The sequence below is a fragment of the Nothobranchius furzeri genome, chromosome 2 (genome assembly GCF_043380555.1).
Source record: "Nothobranchius furzeri strain GRZ-AD chromosome 2, NfurGRZ-RIMD1, whole genome shotgun sequence".
NCBI classification, from domain to species: domain Eukaryota; kingdom Metazoa; phylum Chordata; class Actinopteri; order Cyprinodontiformes; family Nothobranchiidae; genus Nothobranchius; species Nothobranchius furzeri.
Genome location: NC_091742.1, coordinates 30,047,111 through 30,072,809, shown reverse-complemented (window position 1 = coordinate 30,072,809; position 25,699 = coordinate 30,047,111). Strand labels below are relative to the sequence as shown.

General features: G+C 47.0%; 2 protein-coding genes across 2 annotated transcripts; both read right to left on the bottom strand.

Moving 5' to 3' along the window:
* Positions 1–481: 481 nt before the first annotated feature.
* Positions 482–3,477, bottom strand: LOC139066368 (trichohyalin-like). The gene is made up of 2 exons (XM_070548884.1): positions 704–3,477; positions 482–617 (listed from the first exon to the last, which is right to left on the bottom strand). Exon 1 carries the CDS (start codon positions 3,473–3,475, stop codon positions 878–880), a length of 2,598 nt encoding a protein of 865 aa, XP_070404985.1. The 5' UTR covers positions 3,476–3,477; the 3' UTR covers positions 482–617; positions 704–877.
* A 438-nt stretch (positions 3,478–3,915) lies between these two features.
* Positions 3,916–23,759, bottom strand: cnstb (consortin, connexin sorting protein b). The gene is made up of 10 exons (XM_070548885.1): positions 23,223–23,759; positions 18,147–18,528; positions 15,852–15,964; positions 15,087–15,117; positions 9,770–9,856; positions 9,586–9,688; positions 9,211–9,232; positions 9,088–9,133; positions 7,771–8,015; positions 3,916–4,174 (listed from the first exon to the last, which is right to left on the bottom strand). The coding sequence occupies exons 2-10, from the start codon at positions 18,229–18,231 to the stop codon at positions 4,172–4,174; spliced, it is 735 nt and encodes a 244-aa protein (XP_070404986.1). The 5' UTR covers positions 18,232–18,528; positions 23,223–23,759; the 3' UTR covers positions 3,916–4,171.
* Positions 23,760–25,699: the final 1,940 nt, after the last annotated feature.

Here is a 25,699-nt window from a genome sequence, read left to right as displayed (position 1 = left end):
CGTTTGCTTTAACGTGTTATTCTTGCTGTTAGCACCTCTTCAGTCCACGTCCATCATAGTCAGCAGAGCTGTAAACAGCAGCGTGAGATGAATGCAGGAACCAGTCAGGAGTCCATCTGCACCGTGATCTCCTAACCCAAAGTAGCTTTGATCAGAACTGTCTACGTCCAGGAGGGCAGCCATCCAAAGCCCTGGAATAAAGCCCGTGCGTTTGACACGTAGAAGTCCATGTTGTGAGTGAAGTCGGTGCAGATGGTGGCGTAGGTGTCCACCAGGGTGCAGTAGAGCGCAGTACCTCCAACGCTGATCACCACAGTCAGCAAGCACAGCAGAAGCAGGATGAGACAGGAATCACCTCCAACCTCATCTACAAGAGACACAGAGGCTCTTACTGCCGTGAGCTGGTGAGACGGTCTGCTAAATAAACTACGAGGTCTATGGTTGTCTTTAAATGTGGCGAGTGCACCTTGCTCTGCGCCGTCATCTGGCTCGCTGAAACGGACTTGACGTTTGGAGTGGTGTTTGTCAGAGCTGCTGCTGCTAGAGGCGGGAGGAAGTCCGTCCAGAGAGGCTCGCCTCCTCTTCAGAATGGAGACCAGGCCATCAGGGCAGCAGTTCTAGGTGACCAAGAACAAAACACGTATACATCATTATTATTCTGTTTCAATGGTTCCGTCGGTTCATGCTACACCTACGGACGCACCGATATGAAATGTTGGGCCGATACCGATTCTGCTCATTTATATTCTTATTTTTTATCTTAATTTTTCATTTTTATTATGATCTTCATGAATCTTTTTTCCAATGTTCATAATCTGTTTTTTCTAATGCACCTTGTGCAGCTTTCATTTTGAGAGACATTGCAAAAAAATCTCTTCTATGCCCACTTCTCCTCCTCCTTCATCATCTTCATCTCCTCCATCATCGTCTTCATCTTCTCCTCCTCCTTCATCATCTTCATCTCCTCCTCCTCCTTCATCATCTTCATCTCCTCCATCATCGTCTTCATCTTCTCCTCCTCCTTCATCATCTTCATCTTCTCCATCATCGTCTTCATCTTCTCCTCCTCCTTCATCATCTTCATCTCCTCCTCCTTCATCATCTTCTCCTCCTCCTTCATCATCTTCTCCTCCTCCTTCATCATCTTCTCCTCCTCCTTCATCATCTTCATCTCCTCCTCCTTCATCATCTTCTCCTCCTCCTTCATCATCTTCATCTTCTCCATCATCGTCTTCATCTTCTCCTCCTCCTTCATCATCTTCATCTCCTCCTCCTTCATCGTCTTCATCTTCTCCTCCTCCATCATCGTCTTCATCTTCTCCATCATCGTCTTCATCTTCTCCTCCTCCTTCATCATCTTCTCCTCCTCCATCATCGTCTTCATCTTCTCCTCCTCCTTCATCATCTTCATCTTCTCCTCCATCATCTTCATCTTCTCCTCCTCCATCATCGTCTTCATCTTCTCCTCCTCCTTCATCATCTTCATCTCCTCCTCCTTCATCATCTTCATCTCCTCCTCCTTCATCATCATCATCTCCTCCTCCTTCATCATCTTCATCTCCTCCTCCTTCATCATCTTCATCTCCTCCTCCTTCATCATCTTCATCTCCTCCTCCTTCATCATCTTCATCTCCTCCTCCTTCATCATCTTCATCTCCTCCTCCTTCATCATCTCCTCCTCCTTCATCATCTTCTCCTCCTCCTTCATCATCTTCATCTTCTCCATCATCGTCTTCATCTTCTCCTCCTCCTTCATCATCTTCATCTCCTCCTCCTTCATCGTCTTCATCTTCTCCTCCTCCATCATCGTCTTCATCTTCTCCATCATCGTCTTCATCTTCTCCTCCTCCTTCATCATCTTAATATTCTCCTCCTTCATCGTCTTCATCTTCTCCTCCTCCATCATCGTCTTCATCTTCTCCATCATCGTCTTCATCTTCTCCTCCTCCTTCATCATCTTCATCTCCTCCTCCTTCATCGTCTTCATCTTCTCCTCCTCCATCATCGTCTTCATCTTCTCCATCATCGTCTTCATCTTCTCCTCCTCCTTCATCATCTTCATCTTCTCCTCCTTCATCGTCTTCATCTTCTCCTCCTCCTTCATCATCATCATCTCCTCCTCCTTCATCATCTTCATCTCCTCCTCCTTCATCATCTTCATCTCCTCCTCCTTCATCATCTTCATCTCCTCCTCCTTCATCATCTTCATCTCCTCCTCCTTCATCATCTCCTCCTCCTTCATCATCTTCTCCTCCTCCTTCATCATCTTCATCTTCTCCATCATCGTCTTCATCTTCTCCTCCTCCTTCATCATCTTCATCTCCTCCTCCTTCATCGTCTTCATCTTCTCCTCCTCCATCATCGTCTTCATCTTCTCCATCATCGTCTTCATCTTCTCCTCCTCCTTCATCATCTTAATATTCTCCTCCTTCATCGTCTTCATCTTCTCCTCCTCCATCATCGTCTTCATCTTCTCCATCATCGTCTTCATCTTCTCCTCCTCCTTCATCATCTTCATCTTCTCCTCCTCCTTCATCATCTTCATCTTCTCCATCATCGTCTTCATCTTCTCCTCCTCCTTCATCATCTTCATCTCCTCCTCCTTCATCGTCTTCATCTTCTCCTCCTCCATCATCGTCTTCATCTTCTCCATCATCGTCTTCATCTTCTCCTCCTCCTTCATCATCTTAATCTTCTCCTCCTTCATCGTCTTCATCTTCTCCATCATCGTCTTCATCTTCTCCTCCTCCTTCATCATCTTCATCTTCTCCTCCTTCATCATCTTCATCTTCTCCTCCTTCATCGTCTTCATCTTCTCCATCATCGTCTTCATCTTCTCCTCCTCCTTCATCATCTTCATCTTCTCCTCCTTCATCGTCTTCATCTTCTCCTCCTCCTTCATCATCTTCATCTCCTCCTCCTTCATCATCTTCTCCTCCTTCATCGTCTTCATCTTCTCCATCATCGTCTTCATCTTCTCCTCCTCCTTCATCATCTTCATCTTCTCCTCCTTCATCGTCTTCATCTTCTCCTCCTCCTTCATCATCTTAATCTTCTCCTCCTTCATCGTCTTCATCTTCTCCTTCATCGTCTTCATCTTCTCCTCCTCCTTCATCATCTTCATCTCCTCCTCCTTCATCATCATCTCCTCCTCCTTCATCATCATCTCCTCCTCCTTCATCATCTTCATCTCCTCCTCCTTCATCATCTTCATCTCCTCCTCCTTCATCATCATCTCCTCCTCCTTCATCATCATCTCCTCCTCCTTCATCATCTTCATCTCCTCCTCCTTCATCATCTTCATCTCCTCCTCCTTCATCATCTTCATCTCCTCCTCCTTCATCATCTTCATCTCCTCCTCCTTCATCATCATCTCCTCCTCCTTCATCATCTTCATCTCCTCCTCCTTCATCATCTTCATCTCCTCCTCCTTCATCATCATCTCCTCCTCCTTCATCATCATCTCCTCCTCCATCATCATCATCATCTCCTCCTCCTTCATCATCTTCATCTCCTCCTCCTTCATCATCTTCATCTCCTCCTCCTTCATCATCTTCATCTCCTCCTCCTTCATCATCTTCATCTCCTCCTCCTTCATCATCTTCATCTCCTCCTCCTTCATCATCTTCATCTCCTCCTCCTTCATCATCTTCATCTCCTCCTCCTTCATCATCTTCATCTCCTCCTCCTTCATCATCTTCATCTCCTCCTCCTTCATCTTCATCTTCTCCTCCTTCATCATCTTCATCTCCTCCTCCTTCATCATCTTCATCTCCTCCTCCTTCATCATCTTCATCTCCTCCTCCTTCATCATCTTCATCTCCTCCTCCTTCATCATCTTCATCTTCTCCTCCTCCTTCATCATCTTCATCTTCTCCTCCTCCATCATCGTCTTCATCTTCTCCTCCTCCTTCATCATCTTCATCTTCTCCTCCTCCATCATCGTCTTCATCTTCTCCTCCTCCTTCATCATCTTCATCTTCTCCTCCTCCTTCATCATCTTCATCTTCTCCTCCTCCATCATCGTCTTCATCTTCTCCTCCTCCTTCATCATATTCTTCTCCTCCTCCTTCATCGTCTTCTTCACAAGTTTCCATGATAAAGTATGCTACAGACAGTTTGCTTTACAAGCCCAACACTGTGTGGAGCAGCAGATGTACAGAAAGCTGTTTCACTAAGAAAGGGGAAGGAAGACAAAACCTCGTACACCAAGTTTTCAGTTACGGAAATCATCTTATTGGTGTTAAAATATCATTTTATGGCTTAAACTGTGTTATTTTTGTGTGTTTTAATAACTTGAACACAAAAGAAAAAGGGGGTCATTTGGCTAAAAGGCTGAATGACAGAACAGTCCTGCTCCTAGCTCCATTGTGGCGGCGCCCTCGACCGCATCACTTGTTAGGAATGGTTCTGATTCCTCCCTCCCAGCTCAGTGTCTAACTTCATGTGTTGGATGTGGCTCATAGATCCTGCACATGTAGCGGGGAGGAGGTAGATCCTGCACATGTAGCAGGGAGGAGGTAGATCCTGCACATGTAGCAGGGAGGAGGTAGATCCTGCACATGTAGCAGGGAGGAGGTAGATCCTGCACATGTAGCAGGGAGGAGGTAGATCCTGCACATGTAGCAGGAAGGAGGTAGATCCTGCACATGTAGCAGGGAGGAGGTAGATCCCGCACATGCAGCAGGGAGGAACTAGATCCTGCACATGCAGCAGGGAGGAGGTAGATCCTGCACATGTAGCAGGGAGGAGGTAGATCCTGCACATGCAGCAGGAAGGAGGTAGATCCTGCACATGTAGCAGGGAGGAGGTAGATCCTGCACATGTAGCAGGGAGGAGGTAGATCCTGCACATGTAGCAGGGAGGAGGTAGATCCTGCACATGTAGCAGGGAGGAGGTAGATCCTGCACATGTAGCAGGGAGGAGGTAGATCCTGCACATGTAGCAGGGAGGAGGTAGATCCTGCACATGTAGCAGGGAGGAGGTAGATCCTGCACATGCAGCAGGGAGGAGGTAGATCCTGCACATGCAGCAGGGAGGAGGTAGATCCTGCACATGCAGCAGGGAGGAACTAGATCCTGCACATGCAGCAGGGAGGAGGTAGATCCTGCACATGTAGCAGGGAGGAGGTAGATCCTGCACATGCAGCAGGAAGGAGGTAGATCCTGCACATGTAGCAGGGAGGAGGTAGATCCTGCACATGTAGCAGGGAGGAACTAGATCCTGCACATGCAGCAGGGAGGAGGTAGATCCTGCACATGTAGCAGGGAGGAGGTAGATCCTGCACATGCAGCAGGAAGGAGGTAGATCCTGCACATGTAGCAGGGAGGAGGTAGATCCTGCACATGTAGCAGGGAGGAGGTAGATCCTGCACATGTAGCAGGGAGGAGGTAGATCCTGCACATGTAGCAGGGAGGAGGTAGATCCTGCACATGTAGCAGGGAGGAGGTAGATCCTGCACATGTAGCAGGGAGGAGGTAGATCCTGCACATGTAGCAGGGAGGAGGTAGATCCTGCACATGCAGCAGGGAGGAGGTAGATCCTGCACATGCAGCAGGGAGGAGGTAGATCCTGCACATGCAGCAGGGAGGAGGTAGATCCTGCACATGCAGCAGGGAGGAGGTAGATCCTGCACATGTAGCAGGGAGGAGGTAGATCCTGCACATGCAGCAGGAAGGAGGTAGATCCTGCACATGTAGCAGGGAGGAGGTAGATCCTGCACATGTAGCAGGGAGGAGGTAGATCCTGCACATGTAGCAGGGAGGAGGTAGATCCTGCACATGCAGCAGGGAGGAGGTAGATCCTGCACATGTAGCAGGGAGGAGGTAGATCCTGCACATGTAGCAGGGAGGAGGTAGATCCTGCACATGTAGCAGGGAGGAGGTAGATCCTGCACATGTAGCAGGGAGGAGGTAGATCCTGCACATGTAGCAGGGAGGAGGTAGATCCTGCACATGCAGCAGGGAGGAGGTAGATCCTGCACATGTAGCAGGGAGGAGGTAGATCCTGCACATGTAGCAGGGAGGAGGTAGATCCTGCACATGCAGCAGGGAGGAGGTAGATCCTGCACATGCAGCAGGGAGGAGGTAGATCCTGCACATGTAGCAGGGAGGAGGTAGATCCTGCACATGTAGCAGGGAGGAGGTAGATCCTGCACATGTAGCAGGGAGGAGGTAGATCCTGCACATGTAGCAGGAAGGAGGTAGATCCTGCACATGTAGCAGGGAGGAGGTAGATCCCGCACATGCAGCAGGGAGGAACTAGATCCTGCACATGCAGCAGGGAGGAGGTAGATCCTGCACATGTAGCAGGGAGGAGGTAGATCCTGCACATGTAGCAGGGAGGAGGTAGATCCTGCACATGTAGCAGGGAGGAGGTAGATCCTGCACATGTAGCAGGAAGGAGGTAGATCCTGCACATGTAGCAGGGAGGAGGTAGATCCTGCACATGTAGCAGGAAGGAGGTAGATCCTGCACATGCAGCAGGGAGGAGGTAGATCCTGCACATGCAGCAGGGAGGAGGTAGATCCTGCACATGCAGCAGGGAGGAGGTAGATCCTGCACATGTAGCAGGAAGGAGGTAGATCCTGCACATGTAGCAGGGAGGAGGTAGATCCTGCACATGTAGCAGGGAGGAGGTAGATCCTGCACATGTAGCAGGAAGGAGGTAGATCCTGCACATGTAGCAGGGAGGAGGTAGATCCTGCACATGTAGCAGGGAGGAGGTAGATCCTGCACATGTAGCAGGGAGGGGGTACCTGCTGCACATGCAGCAGGGAGGAGGTAGATCCTGCACATGCAGCAGGGAGGAGGTAGATCCTGCACATGCAGCAGGGAGGAGGTAGATCCTGCACATGTAGCAGGGAGGAGGTAGATCCTGCACATGTAGCAGGGAGGAGGTAGATCCTGCACATGTAGCAGGGAGGAGGTAGATCCTGCACATGCAGCAGGGAGGAGGTAGATCCTGCACATGTAGCAGGGAGGAGGTAGATCCTGCACATGCAGCAGGAAGGAGGTAGATCCTGCACATGTAGCAGGGAGGAGGTAGATCCCGCACATGCAGCAGGGAGGAGGTAGATCCTGCACATGCAGCAGGGAGGAGGTAGATCCCGCACATGCAGCAGGGAGGAGGTAGATCCTGCACATGTAGCAGGGAGGAGGTAGATCCCGCACATGCAGCAGGGAGGAGGTAGATCCCGCACATGTAGCAGGGAGGAGGTAGATCCCGCACATGCAGCAGGGAGGAGGTAGATCCCGCACATGTAGCAGGGAGGAGGTAGATCCCGCACATGCAGCAGGGAGGAGGTAGATCCCGCACATGCAGCAGGGAGGAGGTAGATCCTGCACATGCAGCAGGGAGGAGGTAGATCCCGCACATGCAGCAGGGAGGAGGTAGATCCCGCACATGCAGCAGGGAGGAGGTAGATCCCGCACATGCAGCAGGGAGGAGGTAGATCCTGCACATGCAGCAGGGAGGGGGGAACACGGGAGCAGAACCATGATGACCTCACACAGAGACCACTTTATGGGATTTTAAAGGCAACGAAAAGGGCTGGCCAGGATGAAGGACAAGTCAGGATTTTCTGTAGGAACTAAGTGGAGCAGAGACTAGGAAGAGGAAGGAAGTGCATTAATGCGGAGCGGTGAATGGCAGGGAAAGACAAAAGAATCAGGAAACGGAGATGAAAAAGAGGATACGGGAAGTTTTAAAATGAACGCAACAGAATCTGAGTGGTTTTTTTCTGTCGCTATCTCCGTCAGCATTCCTCACCCTCTCTGTGTGGGAAAGTTTGGCTAGGTCTTTGTCAGAGGCTTGAGGTACTCCTGTTGGCCACTCCACCTTCACCACCTCCTCCTCTGGAGTCTCCTGCTCCTCTTCCTCCACTTCTAGTCCTTCTTCAAATGCCTTTTCTCCTCCATCCTGCTCCTCCTCTCGGCTCATCAGCGGTGAACACAGCTCTGAGTCGGAGATGGTGCTCTGATCTTCCTCCCGTTCACACGCCTCGGGCCCGTTGGCTGACGTGAAGAAAACAAAGAGGAACATTTACTGCAGATTTAGCGCACAGGAAAAGGTTGGTGAACGGCTGAGGGTGGTGACGTCTACTCTCAACCATCACAAGGTAAATGATGCAAATGCAGAAGAGAGCAGGTGTCACTGAGCATCTGCGTCCTTGGGCAAACCTACAGACCACAAAGCCTGACTGGCCTACACCGGGAACTTTCCTAAAAAGTAAAAGCAAAAGGCTAAAAGGGTTTATTTAGAGTTAAACACGTTTAAAAACATCAAAGAAAAAGAGAAATGAAAATAAAGAACTAATTAAAAGTAAGAGAAAGTAAAAACGTATCAATGAAAAAAGTTCAAACACTTAAAAGTAGATCTATTCATATTTATTTAAAAAGAACAATAAAAGTAGGACAAGTTTTTAAAAAATGGGGAAAATTTTGCAAAGTTGTAAAAATCATGTTAAAAAGTAGAACCTAACCCTAACCGTCCTCAACTAAATGTGTTGTTTGTATTTTTCTTTTTCCGTCGCCACTGTCCTTCTTCCTTTGTCTGCTGGTAGAATGATGGTGTGTTCATTTTTGGATAGGGCTGTCGTGGCTGTTGGAACGTTACCGTGTTGAGTTTTGCTGTTGTTTAATATCCCAACTACATTACGTCTCAGTTCTGCTTTCTTTCCCTCATCTGTGACCTGTTGACATGCTAGTTCTGTTGCTACAATAAATCCATCATTAGGTATGTTGCTGGTGTTACTGCAAAGTTTAAACCTTTTGTTAATTTGCTTTCTTCTGCTTCTGAAAGGTTACACATCCATGACTTTTCTGTGTCGTTGTCCTGTTTTCTTTTTTCAGTTTCGACCGAAGGCTTCAGTCTTCCTCAGAGCCTCATCCCACTCTGATAAATGACACAACGGCAAAAGTCGGATGACGCTCTGAGGAAGACTGAAGCCTTCAGTGGGAACTGCACACAGGTGTGAGATAAACATCTTTAAATCAGCAAAAGAACATTTAGTCATTTGATTTAAAACAAAGACAAAATGAACTTTTTGTAACTTTGGTCCAAATTTTTCAACCAGTGAGTTTTTACCTTCTTTGTGACTAGACTGCAGGATGTGACGGTTCGCCTGCGCTTCCTGTTGAGTTAAACAAAGAAAACTGACTCCAAACTAAAAGTTATTAAAGATCACCAACAAACGGCTACATGTCCTACCTGGGTCACTCTCACGGCTGGTCTGAGGAGAGAGAGAGAGAGGGGGGGGGGGGGGTGATAGGGGAGGTGGACTCATTATTCTTATTTTCTTTTGGTGAATAGATGCTAAACAAGCCTCCAGTCACTAGGTGGCAGTAGTGACCTGACTCATCAACAGGCTGCCAGTATAAAGCAGAAGAAGAAGCTGTCTCTAAAGTCAGGCACATAAAAACAAGTGTTACTAGTGAAGCCAAGGCTAGTGAGCGGTTCCAGCCTTCCTGGGCTTGTCCAGTCATCATGACTTTAATATGACTCAACCCAGGAAGGACACTCTGTCACCTGGAGGTCCACTACAAGGATGTAAACTGGCAGACCTAGATACCAGTTGGTGTTTACCTGTGGTGAGTTCTGCAGATGTGAGCCAGTGTTTCCATGTGTTTCTGACTGATACCCTCTGTATCAGAAGTCAGGTGTGAGTCATTCTCTCTTAGCTGGCGTTCTGGAGACAAAAATTCAATTCATTTCATTTGTTACACGTGACTTTGTTACACAAATAGAGATTTTTAAATGCATGCAGTACCCCAGTCCTCCTGCAGGGAAGCGAGATTGGAGAGCAGCCGTTCATGGTACATCTTCTCCAGCTGCAAGAAGTGGATGGCCCACTGGTCTGAGAGCATCACCAGTTAAAGAAACCACACTAGTATCGTCTTCTAGACCTTCTCCTGACTCCTGACTCCCTCTCTTTCTCCATCTGTGCCTGACTGCTCTGGATCGAACTTTTACTGGTGAGAGATGCTCGTCTCTGCTTTCTGTGTCCCCAGTAGATAAACTGTTATTGTAGGACCCACTTTGCCTCTGAAAGACTGGATCTGCCTTAAAATGAATATCTCTCTCTGGAAGAGCTTGTTGTGCATCACAGCTCACTGGGGAATTTGCATCACTCTTCCTACCCTAAAACTGGACTCAGTCATTCGTCAGAAACTGATCATCACATCCAGCGAGTCCCTGAATGACTGAAACTGTTAAACGACTTCATTTCTCTCCTAAATAATTCCTTCCACTCATCTCAGCACACTTGACCCATAGAAACCTCCAAATGAACACAATTACTAAGGAGGCAAGGATGAGTGCTGCCTTCAGCATAAAAGTGCTGCGCCGGACACACGAGGGAGCTGGCGTGCTCACTGCTATTTCTCTTTACATGTTTATGTTTATGTTTACTTATTTAGCAGACGCTTTTATCCAAAGCGACTTACAATCTATAACCTGTAGGGCATGTTGTGATCTGTGGGGGAAACCGGAGAACCGGAGGAAACCCACGCATGCATGGGGAGAACACGCAACTCCACGCAGAAAGGCCGCAGCCAAGTTTCGAACCTGCAACCTTCGTGCTGCGAGTCAACAGTGGTAACCACTGCACCACCATGCAGCCCAGTAAACATGTTTCCACCTGCCACACATGCTGGCGTGCCACAATATAATACACTGCCAAGCCAAAGGAAAGTGTCCCAGTCCCCACCAAGCCCCACCCTCTTCAGCTTAAGTTGCTGACTCAGACAAGCTGTTAGTTTCCTGAATGTTTACAACGAGAGCGGTTAGTGCCGAAACAAGATTTCAAACTAGAATTATATGGAAAAATACTTAATTATAGACATAAATCTTCAGATCACAAAGCAAGAGACGCACGCCTCAACAGAGTCAATCATCTCTGATGATGACTGAAGACCAGCTTTGTGTATTTTCAGTAATGTGCTGAATTTATTTACTATCCATGGACAGTAGCCTGCATGGTGGCTAGCCCAGCTAGGCCTATAATTAATAAGAACGCGCTTGTCTTTCCTTAAAACAAACATAGAAATGATTGTTTATATTCACAGTGAGTTGACTGTAGTCTGCCAGTTTTCTCCAGCAGACTTAAACTCCCTGGCCAAAAACAAGCAGCTACCAAAAGAAGAGGTCACACACATTAATATTTCATAGGACCATCTTTAGCTTTGATTACGGCACACGTTCGCTGTGGCGTTGTTTCGATACGCTTCTGCAATGTCACAAGATTAACTTCATCCAGAATTGTTGTCACAAAGATCTTGCTTTGACGTTGGCAGAGTCTGACCGCTGCACAAAGCCTCCTCCAGCTCATCCCAAAGACCCTCAGCGTGGTTAAGGTCTGCGGCCGCATGTATCAAACGTTCGTAGAAAAATCCCTAAATTCCTTCCTATCAACGAAATTTAGAATGTTTGTAAGAACGGTCAAAACCTGATTGATGAAACATGCGCTCATACGCCACCACATCGCTTTACTGAACGCCACACACTGGAAAACACGGCAGAATTCCCCCACAGCCGTTACTAAACTACCGGTGCTGGAAAACACGGCAGAATCCCCCCACAGCCGTTACTAAACTACCGGTGCTGGAAAACACGGCGGAATCCCCCCACAGCCGTTACTAAACTACCGGTGCTGGAAAACACGGCAGAATTCCCCCACAGCCGTTACTAAACTACCAGTGCTGGAAAACACGGCGGAATCCCCCCACAGCCGTTACTAAACTACCGGTGCTGGAAAACACGGCGGAATCCCCCCACAGCCGTTACTAAACTACCGGTGCTGGAAAACACGGCGGAATTCCCCCACAGCCGTTACTAAACTACCGGTGCTGGAAAACACGGCAGAATCCCCCCACAGCCGTTACTAAACTACCGGTGCTGGAAAACACGGCAGAATCCCCCCACAGCCGTTACTAAACTACCGGTGCTGGAAAACACGGCAGAATCCCCCCACAGCCGTTACTAAACTACCGGTGCTGGAAAACACGGCGGAATCCCCCCACAGCCGTTACTAAACTACCGGTGCTGGAAAACACGGCGGAATTCCCCCACAGCCGTTACTAAACTACCGGTGCTGGAAAACACGGCGGAATTCCCCCACAGCCGTTACTAAACTACCGGTGCTGGAAAACACGGCGGAATTCCCCCACAGCCGTTACTAAACTACCGGTGCTGGAAAACACGGCGGAATTCCCCCACAGCCGTTACTAAACTACCGGTGCTGGAAAACACGGCGGAATTCCCCCACAGCCGTTACTAAACTACCGGTGCTGGAAAACACGGCGGAATTCCCCCACAGCCGTTACTAAACTACCGGTGCTGGAAAACACGGCGGAATTCCCCCACAGCCGTTACTAAACTACCGGTGCTGGAAAACACGGCGGAATTCCCCCACAGCCGTTACTAAACTACCGGTGCTGGAAAACACGGCGGAATTCCCCCACAGCCGTTACTAAACTACCGGTGCTGGAAAACACGGCGGAATTCCCCCACAGCCGTTACTAAACTACCGGTGCTGGAAAACACGGCGGAATTCCCCCACAGCCGTTACTAAACTACCGGTGCTGGAAAACACGGCGGAATTCCCCCACAGCCGTTACTAAACTACCGGTGCTGGAAAACACGGCGGAATTCCCCCCACAGCCGTTACTAAACTACCGGTGCTGGAAAACACGGCGGAATTCCCCCACAGCCGTTACTAAACTACCGGTGCTGGAAAACAAGGCGAAATTCCCCCACAGCCGTTACTAAACTACCGGTGCTGGAAAACACGGCGGAATTCCCCCACAGCCGTTACTAAACTACCGGTGCTGGAAAACACGGCGGAATCCCCCCACAGCCGTTACTAAACTACCGGTGCTGGAAAACACGGCGGAATTCCCCCACAGCCGTTACTAAACTACCGGTGCTGGAAAACACGGCGGAATCCCCCCACAGCCGTTACTAAACTACCGGTGCTGGAAAACACGGCGGAATCCCCCCACAGCCGTTACTAAACTACCGGTGCTGGAAAACACGGCGGAATTCCCCCACAGCCGTTACTAAACTACCGGTGCTGGAAAACACGGCGGAATTCCCCCACAGCCGTTACTAAACTACCGGTGCTGGAAAACACGGCGGAATCCCCCCACAGCCGTTACTAAACTACCGGTGCTGGAAAACACGGCAGAATTCCCCCACAGCCGTTACTAAACTACCGGTGCTGGAAAACACGGCGAAATTCCCCCACAGCCGTTACTAAACTACCGGTGCTGGAAAACACGGCGGAATTCCCCCACAGCCGTTACTAAACTACCGGTGCTGGAAAACACGGCGGAATTCCCCCACAGCCGTTACTAAACTACCGGTGCTGGAAAACACGGCGGAATTCCCCCACAGCCGTTACTAAACTACCGGTGCTGGAAAACACGGCGGAATTCCCCCACAGCCGTTACTAAACTACCGGTGCTGGAAAACACGGCGGAATTCCCCCACAGCCGTTACTAAACTACCGGTGCTGGAAAACACGGCGGAATTCCCCCCACAGCCGTTACTAAACTACCGGTGCTGGAAAACACGGCGGAATTCCCCCCACAGCCGTTACTAAACTACCGGTGCTGGAAAACACGGCGGAATTCCCCCACAGCCGTTACTAAACTACCGGTGCTGGAAAACAAGGTGAAATTCCCCCACAGCCGTTACTAAACTACCGGTGCTGGAAAACACAGTATGTGTCCACGTATGTGGACACGTACGTGGACACAGGGTCCTAGGAGGACAACTGAGAATCGAATGGCCGAACATGAAGTTGTGAATCACGCGTGTGATGACTGCTTGGACATCTGCTGAGACAAGAATCGGCCACTCAGATCATCACAGGAATAAATGACGATCAGATGTCTAAATCTGCTTCACTGGGGATGATTTGAAGGTTTTGTCCCCTCTGCAAGTGCGGATCTGGTTGAGGGTCTAGAAAAATAAACCTTAATGTCCGAGATCGTGCGATAATAGGTCTAAGTAGTGAATCCCCAGGGACTGGATGGTTCTGTGGCTAAAAATTTCTGGACTACTCTCACCAGTACTGTCGTCAGTATTTAATGAGTCCTTGACTGTTCGGTCACTTCCACCAATTATGCATCAAACTGTTATTTCACTGCTTTTGAAAAAAGATTTAAAAAAAATAACACATGCTGCATTTCTTATAGACCGGTGTCGCTTTTAAATTCTGATGCTGAAATTCCTGCAAAGGTCCTTGCTCCTTCCCACAGTTGTTTCACCTGACCAGACCGGGTCTGAGAAGGACTGACAATCTGTTTTTAATGTCTGTTTAATGTGTTGTGCACCTGTGTAAGCCGCGTCAGCAGATTGTCATCATGAAGCAGCGAGAAGCCCTAACCCTTAGGTATCTATTCTGCTACTACTCAGTGCCTATTAGAATAAATACACGAGGCCTAATGAACGTCCTCCATTGGACCAGTTCCTGAAGCAGCTCAGCCGCCCCAGACCATTAAACCTCCACCACCGTGTTTAACTCGGTTATGTCATGATTTATCCAGACGGACATCAACTTTTTCACAGCCTTGTAAATAAATGGTTGTGCTAAAAGGTCTGGTGATGTTCTGTAGCTTAATACTGATGATTTCTTCAGCTCTGCCGTTAGATAACAGATTCTCTCTGTTGCCTTCCTCCTTCCACGTTTAAACACGAACGTGCTACCAGGACAACAGAGCAAACAGCTCCAGAGGAAACCACCACAACTCCAGACCCTCAGGGCTTTAACCTAGGTGAAGTACCCACCCCATGTCTGCAGGGGGATGAGCTGACAGAAAGTGCCCAGAGAGACAAAAGTCAGCAAGAACTGGTCTATTTTTCATATGAAGAAGCAGCCATCAAATCCCCAAAGCTGCCCTGTAACAAATGAATCCTCCTCCAGCCAAATGTGATGGAAGCATCTAATTCCACGGCTGATTTCACAACCATACCGTTTTGCCCTCATGCGTGTTTCTTTGACTCAGCTGGAATAATGAAAACACTGAAGAGACTCAAAAGTCAAAGCATGTTACAAGATTTCTGTGCTGTTTAAAGGATACAGTCGCCTTTCAGTGAAAACACCTCTGCAGTCTGGGAAAAAGCAAAAGTTATCATTAAAAACACAACCTACATTATTCAAACCCTTATGAAGATGCAGAAAACACACGATGAAAGAGAATTTCTCCATGGAACAAGCCACACTACGAGTGATGCTTCTCCACTTTACTCAGACGTTTTCAACTCTAGGCTTTTGCCTGAAATTCCTCAAATAATTTAAAGCTGAAGATCACGTCGGCATCCTAGCAGGATCAGGAGCTGACTGTCGGACATGGAGTCACACGAACCTGATTATGGAAAGGATTTACGTGTTTTTGTGAGCTTTTGTTCCCATCCAGTCGCTTCTAACTTCACTCAGTAGCCAGTACACCAATATCTCCTAAAGCCTCCATCACAGCCACTCCGAGTCCTTTTATGTTCTTGTTTCTGGAGACTTGTTCTTCATCGTAAATCAGGAGAAAACTATAACACAATAACTGTCTTCTCCAACCGACCGAGACTAGAAAACACTGGAAGAGGATTATACACGTTAACTCCAGTAAATGTGAGACGTGTGAGTTCCCACAGGCAGAAAAAAGAAAACACATCAATAAAATCCACAGATTTGATGCATCTGGACATAATAAACTGATCTGGTTTTTATCAGGTTCTTTAGTTATTTCAGTCCAACACAACTCACAAAAACCCTGAAGAATATATTCCTCTGGGTTTTTCTCAACAAGTCAAGCACCATGGGCGCACACACACACACACACACACACACACACCTGGTGCAGAGACTGTGGCAGCAGGCAATAGTCATCGTGGTTTTCTCTGAGGTGCTGCAGGGAGGCCAGCAGCTCTGGGCTGAGGCTCAGAGGATGGCGTGTAGAGACAAGACCTACAAACACAAACAGGCTAAATATAGCTCATGCTACCGCTAAGAACGTTTTCCTGTAATTCACCTCAGTGTGGAGTTATTGTGTCAAAACAAATATTTGAGTGAGTCTATTAAGACTAAAACTATTATGGGAAGGGTTTTCTCCCAGAGACAGCCAGTGATCTTCAGGGGGAACCAGACTTGCACAGACCTGCAGTTCCACCCTCGTCCACTAGGGTCTGGCAGCAGAAGTGAGCTAATCCTCATTGACTCCCATGTTAAAGATGCTAATTTCACAGCAGAAATAAACATGTTTACATCCTGGTTCAAAAAACCATTTTAGGTTTAATGGATCTAGTTTACATTCAGCTCTGAGGGGGTGAATGTTTTTGTAACTCTTTCATTTAGGCTTAATTTAATACTTGAAAATATGAATAATTAGATTTGATTGACAGGTAGCACAAGCGTCAGAGCTAGCGCTAGCGGCTAGCGGGGAAGGCCTCAGCCTGGGACTCACGTTAACCGATGTTTGGTCATTTTGACTCAGTGAGCTGTAGCTGAGTCCTCCGTGTGTTCGTGGTTGAATGTTCAACATGGAATTATTTGGACAAAGAGGGCAAGTTGTGGTTTTGACTGCACCAACAGATCATCCAAGAAGTTTCTGCTAATCCAGTAAAATTATGTTTCTGTACTTTATTTCGCTAGTTGAATGGGAGGAAATGCTGTGTGTTTAACCTAACACTGCTTGGTCAAAGATGGGTTGAAATATGACGTGTTGGTGGAGCTGGCCGGGTAAAGAGGTACCGCTGGTTCACCGCGTTCAGCAGCGCACAGATTGAGAATGGCACCAGCAGTTTTGGTAATGATGGTTTTCGACTTGTCAGGAGCGTCGAGCTCTTCTACCATTTTGGAGACGCCAAAGGCAAGAAGGGCGATGTTATTTCCTGCAGCACCGGTGATCTAACTGCTGGCATGGAGGAGCGAGAAGGTACTGGAGGAGAGGAATCTGCTGAGGGTTAGGGTTAGGGTCGTCGACCTCCATGTTGTTCAGGAGGGAAGAAGGGCTATGGCAGCCAGCCTCGTCGTACTCCTCAAGGTCGATGTCATCGTCCACTCGGTTGGAGCCAGCCGGCTCCTGGCCGACGTTGAGGAACCTTCAAGGCCTTGTCCAGCGAGTGCATGTCAGCCACCGGAAATTCCTTGTCGGTGGCGGGGTTGAAGTACTCAACCTGGCGGATCTTTTCAGCCATGGCCAGAGCGGCACAAAACGGGTGCGAAGCCTGGGGGGTCAAGGCCAGGCCAGCGTGATGAGCCCCGAGACAGACCCCACATTTGGCGTGCAGGTTGCCGCTGGAGATGCAGCCCATCTGGCAGGCCGGGCAGGTCCTGAGGTCACTGGACATGGTCGGTGAGGATAATCGCTCTTGGATAATTGCTCTTTAATGAAAGCTCTTAAGCTTGGCTTGAAGAGATATCGGAGGTGAACAGTGGAGTCGCTCCACTTATATACCCACGGGGATGCCCACCTCTGGTGGGCGTACATTTAAGCTCTTCATTATTGGCTGATGCTGAGATCACCCTTCCAATAGCAGCTAGCTTAAGGGCTAAGACTAGACGAAATAGAACCATAACATAAAAACTATTTGAGATTTTTTGTATTTATTTACATACGCTTTGAAAACTAAATGTATTTTTTATCTTTTTAGAATTATTTGTTCTACATTTCTTCTGGTTTGAGATTGTTCATTTTTACATCAACAGAAGAAAAGAACCCATTGCAACATATATCGTTACCTAAGTTTATCAGTAGATAGATTTCAGGCCATGTCGCGCATTCCTCCTGCAGGCTACTCAGTGATCAGATGCTTCACAAAGGCACTCAACAACTAAACTTTACTTCCTGCGTAAGCAGGTGCAGTAGCCTGGAAAGCATGTCTACGAGGGACGTCAGACGATGCTCAGCTCTTTATACTCAGACAAAAAAGTCTTTTATTAAAATGTTCGATGGCTCAGCGCCACTGAGGTCCAATGTGAAGCATGTAGGTGCAGCATGTTTCCAAGAGATGGTGTGTGGCTGCATGAAGGCTTCATCACTTGAGTATGGAGCCCATGCGAAAGCCGCTGCAATACTGCAACAACTATTTCCCAAAGCTGCTGCACATCAGAAAGATGTTGTCTATCAAACAAACATAAAGTCATTTACCGGTGACATCATCAGATACCGCCTGCTCCTTTAGTGTTGGGACAGCATCAGGACCTCTGGGCAGGCTGGTGTTTTTGTTCCCCATCACCTTCCCCACCGCTGCAGTCTTCTAGTCCAAGTTTCTTAAACGCTGCTGCTCCAGGGGCTGTGTCTTTTCCCCAGACCCTTTGGGCCAACAGGAACTGTGTTCCCTCCAAGCAAGGATAAGGATTTAAAAAAATGTGCTCCACTCCACCCCAGCAACGGAGCAAGAGTTTCCAGAAATGCTGAGATGGGTCCTGATGGAGCGGAGAACAGAGAGGGCTGACCTCACAACACTAGGCGGTTTTGATCTTTTCCTTTTCTTCAAACATCAGTACTTCAGGACCTTGTTCCAAATCAGCTGTCAAGACAAGCAGACACAAACAGTTAAAGTGAAGAATGAAAAATGCTGATTTCTATGTTTACTGGTGATGAGATCATCTAACCCTAACCCTAACCCTGTTTTAAGATGGCACCAGTCCGAGACAACATCCATGATTGTTGTGACGTCATTCGATGTTAACATTTTACTTTTTAAGCCGGCCCAGTTATTTGTGTTTGATTTCTTCCAGATTTCCATCATGATTCCATTTCTCTGAATTCCAGGTTTTATTAGTTTGTACTTGTCGGGTTCCCCTTCCCTGCTGGTGTTTTGGAAGTATTCCTTGTTTATCCTTTTTCCCCTCTGCAGGGTGTGGCAGGCAGCTCCCACAGCTGTTTTTCATCAGGTGCATCATCAAAGGAGCATAACAGGAGCGGGACTCCACCTGGACAGCACCAGATTGTTCCACTACTCTCATGGTAACCACAGGCCTTCCTGACTTGTACCTGCGTTAGCCTCGTGACTTATTCCTGTGTTTTTCCTCCCAGAGATCCTGCACGAGACGTCGTTCTGTCCTCCCTCCTCGTTCCTCTGAAATCCAACACTACCTGCGGTAGTCCTCACAGAAGGGGTATCACTCCCAGAAGGAACAATAGCAGACATTGGGGACAGCTACAAGTACCTTGGTATCCCACAAGCAAATGGCAACCTTGATGAAGCTGCAAGGAGCCACAGCCAAATACCTACGGGAGTGTAAGGCAAGTCCTAAACAACAAGTAAGGCAAGTCCTAAACAACAAGTAAGGCAAGTCCTAAACAACAAGTAAGGCAAGTCCTAAACAACAAGCAAGGCAAGTCCTAAACAACAAGTAAGGCAAGTCCTAAACAACAAGTAAGGCAAGTCCTAAACAACAAGCAAGGCAAGTCCTAAACAACAAGTAAGGCAAGTCCTAAACAACAAGCAAGGCAAGTCCTAAACAACAAGCAAGGCAAGTCCTAAACAACAAGCAAGGCAAGTCCTAAACAACAAGCAAGGCAAGTCCTAAACAACAAGCAAAGCAAGTCCTAAACAACAAGTAAGGCAAGTCCTAAACAACAAGCAAGGCAACTCCTAAACAACAAGCAAGGCAAGTCCTAAACAACAAGTAAGGCAAGTCCTAAACAACAAGCAAGGCAAGTCCTAAACAAAAAGCAAGGCAAGTCCTAAACAACAAGCAAGGCAAGTCCTAAACAACAAGCAAGGCAAGTCCTAAACAACAAGCAAGGCAAGTCCTAAACAACAAGCAAGGCAACTCCTAAACAACAAGCAAGGCAACTCCTAAACAACAAGCAAGGCAACTCCTAAACAACAAGCAAGGCAAGTCCTAAACAACAAGCAAGGCAAGTCCTAAACAAGCAAGGCAAGTCCTAAACAACAAGCAAGGCAAGTCCTAAACAACAAGTAAGTTAAGTCCTAAACAACAAGTAAGGCAAGTCCTAAACAACAAGTAAGGCAAGTCCTAAACAACAAGCAAGGCAAGTCCTAAACAACAAGCAAGGCAAGTCCTAAACAACAAGCAAGGCAAGTCCTAAACAACAAGCAAGGCAAGTCCTAAACAACAAGCAAGGCAAGTCCTAAACAACAAGCAAGGCAAGTCCTAAACAACAAGCAAGGCAAGTCCTAAACAACAAGCAAGGCAAGTCCTAAACAACAAGCAAGGCAAGTCCTAAACAACAAGCAAGGCAAGTCCTAAACAACAAGCAAGGCAAGTCCTAAACAACAAGCAAGGCAAGTCCTAAACAACAAGCAAGGCAAGTCCTAAACAACAAGCAAGGCAAGTCCTAAACAACAAGCAAGGCAAGTCCTAAACAACAAGCAAGGCAAGTCCTAAACAACAAGCAAGGCAAGTCCTAAACAACAAGCAAGGCAAGTCCTAAACAACAAGCAAGGCAAGTCCTAAACAACAAGCAAGGCAAGTCCTAAACAACAAGCAAGGCAAGTCCTAAACAACAAGCAATGCAAGTCCTAAACAACAAGCAATGCAAGTCCTAAACAACAAGCAATGCAAGTCCTAAACAACAAGCAAGGCAAGTCCTAAACAACAAGCAAGGCAAGTCCTAAACAACAAGCAAGGCAAGTCCTAAACAACAAGCAAGGCAAGTCCTAAACAACAAGCAAGGCAAGTCCTAAACAACAAGCAAGGCAAGTCCTAAACAACAAGCAAGGCAAGTCCTAAACAACAAGCAAGGCAAGTCCTAAACAACAAGCAAGGCAAGTCCTAAACAACAAGCAAGGCAAGTCCTAAACAACAAGCAAGGCAAGTCCTAAACAACAAGTAATGCAAGTCCTAAACAACAAGCAAGGCAAGTCCTAAACAACAAGCAAGGCAAGTCCTAAACAACAAGCAAGGCAAGTCCTAAACAACAAGCAAGGCAAGTCCTAAACAACAAGCAAGGCAAGTCCTAAACAACAAGCAAGGCAAGTCCTAAACAACAAGCAAGGCAAGTCCTAAACAACAAGCAAGGCAAGTCCTAAACAACAAGCAAGGCAAGTCCTAAACAACAAGCAAGGCAAGTCCTAAACAACAAGCAAGGCAAGTCCTAAACAACAAGCAAGGCAAGTCCTAAACAACAAGCAAGGCAAGTCCTAAACAACAAGCAAGGCAAGTCCTAAACAACAAGCAAGGCAAGTCCTAAACAACAAGCAAGGCAAGTCCTAAACAACAAGCAAGGCAAGTCCTAAACAACAAGCAAGGCAAGTCCTATACAACAAGCAAGGCAAGTCCTAAACAACAAGCAAGGCAAGTCCTAAACAACAAGCAAGGCAAGTCCTAAACAACAAGCAAGGCAAGTCCTAAACAACAAGCAAGGCAAGTCCTAAACAACAAGCAAGGCAAGTCCTAAACAACAAGCAAGGCAAGTCCTAAACAACAAGCAAGGCAAGTCCTAAACAACAAGCAAGGCAAGTCCTAAACAACAAGCAAGGCAAGTCCTAAACAACAAGCAAGGCAAGTCCTAAACAACAAGCAAGGCAAGTCCTAAACAACAAGCAAGGCAAGTCCTAAACAACAAGCAAGGCAAGTCCTAAACAACAAGCAAGGCAAGTCCTAAACAACAAGCAAGGCAAGTCCTAAACAACAAGCAAGGCAAGTCCTAAACAACAAGCAAGGCAAGTCCTAAACAACAAGCAAGGCAAGTCCTAAACAACAAGCAAGGCAAGTCCTAAACAACAAGCAAGGCAAGTCCTAAACAACAAGCAAGGCAAGTCCTAAGAACTCAGCTCAATGGCAAGAACAAGATCTGGGGCCTCATTTATCGAGCTAGCTTACGCACTAAACGGGGTCGGAAAACTGCGTAAGCAACTTTCCACGCAAACTTTGGGATTTATGAAAGAAAACGTAACGGGAAAATGTACGCAACTTTAAGATGACTTTAAGGAGCTTACACACATGTTGGACATGGAGAGCACCTGCAGCGCTGCTGCTGAGAAGGATAACATTATGAAATCCAGCAGCTTTATCACGTGTACTGCTTCGTTTTCACGCAGAACAAACTCACAAAGAACTCACAGCATTGACGGCTTCAGCAACACTGTGCTACTCCGTGGATTTTCTCTTACTTGTTTTGCAAAAGCACTTCCTTTCATTTCTCCACCCCACCTACAGGTACCTGAACTTCTGCTTGGGTGAAATAAGGTTTCCTTAATCTGCGGTCGCGACTGAAATGCTTCAACGAGCCGGCTTATGTATATGCATGAGATCCACAAGGCACTTTGCACTTGTGGTACTTTGCCACCGGGTAGAGTGGTCTCACCTAACACTGGGTTACTTTAATACAGAACTCTGGGTTATCCAATTAACCTGTTGTTAACCAAACCCTTGGGTCGATCCTGATGGGTATTCTTTTTCAACCCAGCATTTATGTTATTTGAACCGTCATTGCTGGGTTATAATGACCTAACTAATGAGTTATTATTATATCCATGCCATCTTACTTCTTTATCTAATCACTAGATATTGATCATTACAATAAATGTGTGCAGTGTTATTATTAAAATCCATTATTTTTCTTTACATATGTTTTGGCCTAAGTGTCAAAATATTCTAATAAATAATTAAGTTAATAATTACACAAACATAAAGTGACTAAATCAATGAGGAATCAGCCCCAGGTAACAAAACTAAAAACCAAATATTTATACCAACTGTAAAAAGTATAAAACTACTTTTATTGTCATCAGAAATAGAATATAGACAACAGAGTTCATACAAAATATATTTAGAGGTGTGTGTGTGTGTGTGTGTGTGTGTGTGTGTGTGTGTGTGTGTGTGTGTGTGTGTGTGTGTGTGTGTGTGTGTGTGTGTGTGTGTGTGTGTGTGTGTGTGACATAATCAAAGCTCACGCTCCAGTACATACACGTTTGAATTTCTATAATAATAATAATAATTATTATTATTATTATTATTATTATTATTATTATTATTATTATTATTATAATAGTAACGATACTATTAATCTTGGGATTGTTATTACTCTTCTTACCTTTATCATCATCATCATCACATCTCTGCGCTCTTGGCTCTAACACCCGCTTGGCTGAACTGAAGCCATGTCATGGTCCTAATGGTGGTTCAAAGTACCGAGTTAAGCCCGCCGAGCCCTACCGAACCAGCACACGTTCTGTTCGGGTTCTGTATGTTTATGTGAGCCATCTAAAGAACGGGTCGTGAGGATGGAGGCAAGAGCCGAACTCACCCAGCTGGAGGATGAGGAGTGTCCGCATCAGTGCACCAGGAGCGTGGTGATGTGTTCCTCTTGTGCAGCAGGACCCAGGCTCGGTTTACTCCTGCTTCCCTCACCGCTCACACACACACGCACACGCACACACACACGTCTACGTAGGGTTCCTGCACGGACTTGTCTGCGTGCTGCAACCCGAGTCCGAGGCTGCCCTCTGCTGGCGGGTGTGTGCATCTGCTCCTGCTGTTAATGTAACCAGATGATGAGCTGCAGACCTCCTGGATATGAGGGGAAATAACCACCTAGCTACGTTGTGTTATCACTGTTACACGATGACACAAGACTGTATTAGTCCTTACACGGGCTCTAAACCTTTATTAATGGTGTAGGGCAGCGGTTTCCCTGTCGGGGCTTTGGTGGTATACTTGCTCAAAGCCACCGAGGAGTTATTTCTCTTCATTGAACAAAGATGTAAGTCTACAAATAACCAAAGCCAGGGCTGCACTATAGAAATGTTGCATGCATTCAGAACGGTTGTAGGCAGTGAAACATGGATGGTTTTTAAAGGCTTTTTCTTTAGCGATCCACTGATCTGAGAGGGTGTCGTTGTAATAGTGTTAGGTTGTGGTTATGGAGGTCACATTTAGCTGTAACACATTTATAATGAAGTAAACATATTTAATGTGCATGTGGAAAAAACTAAATACAACATTCTCCCATTTCACAGTGAAGTCCTTGGAGCTGTCCAGTCAGAAATCCTCTTCCTGAAGGTTGTGGGACACCATGGGTAAGAGAGGCCCCAGCACAGAACCTTGTGGGACACCATGGGTAAGAGAGGCCCCAGCACAGAACCTTGTGGGACACCATGGGTAAGAGAGGCCCCAGCACAGAACCTTGTGGGACACCATGGGTAAGAGAGGCCCCAGCACAGAACCTTGTGGGACACCATGGGTAAGAGAGGCCCCAGCACAGAACCTTGTGGGACACCATGGGTAAGAGAGGTGGTGGAGGACCTCAACTTGGAGACGGCCACAGAAAAGGAGCGCTCAGAGAGATAAGAGGAGAACCACTCCAGAGCAGATCCTGATAGGCCTACCCAGTCTCTCAGCCTCTCCAGTAGCAGGTGATGGTCAACAGTGTCAAAGGCTGCAGTCAGGTCCAGCAGGACCAGAACCAGAACCCTGCATCACTGTGAGTCAGAACGGATGAATGGAATGGCTTCTACATCATGTGACTGTCACATTTTATCTGTGAGTGGTACTGGCCCTCTTTATTGTGAAACGGTTACAGAGATGTTGTAGTACTTTATCTCTTCGAACATTTTTTTATCAGAAGGCCAAGTTCACTAGATTTCAACACATCTGTGGGTCTTTAGTATTAACGAAGGCCTTGTGAGTCGATCTGTGTGTGGGACACGGCTCTGGTGCTCCTGTTTCAGGAAGTTGTGGTTAGCTAGAGCAAAACCAGTAGGGTTTGGATTCTTACTCATTATTTCCTGATATTCTGAAATCTTGCCTCTGATTGGCTGGTTTCTCAGTGAACTTGTTAAGGCTGCAAGCCCACCTGGCAACTCGTGAAACAGCATTACTCACTGACATTTGACTGTTTATTGCCCCCTCTCCCACCCCCATACCAGGTTTCTGCCGCTGCTAAGACCGGTTCTGTTTAGCCAGCCTCCTGGCTGTGCCTTACCTGCATAAATATAAATGAACAAAACAACATCATAACCTAGGAAGTTCCTACAGAAACACTGATGCTGCTTAGATGTTCTCACAGAAAAATCCTGTTACAGCCAATCAGAGAGCTGGGTGGGGAGCAGACAGGTGGAGCCGGGAACAGGAACACCTAGAACCAACTGTTAAAAAGTGGTGGACGTCATGCTCGCCTTTCATTCAAGTAAAAGTACCGATAAGGAGGTTCAAATGTGTTCAGTACAAGTCTTCAGCGTGAGAAACATAAAGTGTCACAAGAAAAGGAAAAAGCACAAAAGAGATTCAATTCAAGTTTATTTACAAAGCGCCAAGTCAGGACCAGAGTCGTCTCAAGGGCCTGCACACAGTAACCAGTACAGGTCAGGTCATCAAGCCAATCAGTAACAAGTTCCTATATAAGGAACCCAGCAGGTCGCATCGAGTCACTGACTCGTGTCAGAGTCTTTACAGCGATCCTCATACTAAGCAAGCATGACTATGTTTCCAGGATAGGTAGGCCTCCTCATGGTGCGTAGAGCGCCATGTTCTCTTCAGTTTACTAGAGTTTAAGGCTCGTAAATGAGAGTTAAACCAGGGAGCCAACTTCCTGTCCCTAATTACCTTCTTTTTTAAAGGGGCAGCATCATCTAATGGCACACGTAAAGAGGAATTCACATGATGAACTAAGGCATCAATTTGTGAGGGGCTAGAAGTGAAAATATTGCCCTCTGCTACGTTCCTCTGAGATGCTGAGGACAGTAAAGATGGAACAGTTGATTTAAAAGATGCAACTGCGTTGTC

What these genes read in the sequence shown, in the direction of transcription:
- cnstb (XM_070548885.1), bottom strand. Translation starts at nt 18,231, where the DNA reads ATGGGGAACAAAAACACCAGCCTGCCCAGAGGTCCTGATGCTGTCCCA. An exon ending in GGTATCTGATGATGTCACCG is followed by an intron (nt 15,965 to 18,146) that starts GTAAATGACTTT and finishes TTGTGTTTGTAG; the next exon opens with GTCTTGTCTCTACACGCCAT. An exon ending in ATCTGCAGAACTCACCACAG is followed by an intron (nt 9,233 to 9,585) that starts GTAAACACCAAC and finishes CTCTCTCCTCAG; the next exon opens with ACCAGCCGTGAGAGTGACCC.
- LOC139066368 (XM_070548884.1), bottom strand. Translation starts at nt 3,475, where the DNA reads ATGGAGGAGGAGATGATGATGAAGGAGGAGGAGATGATGATGAAGGAG.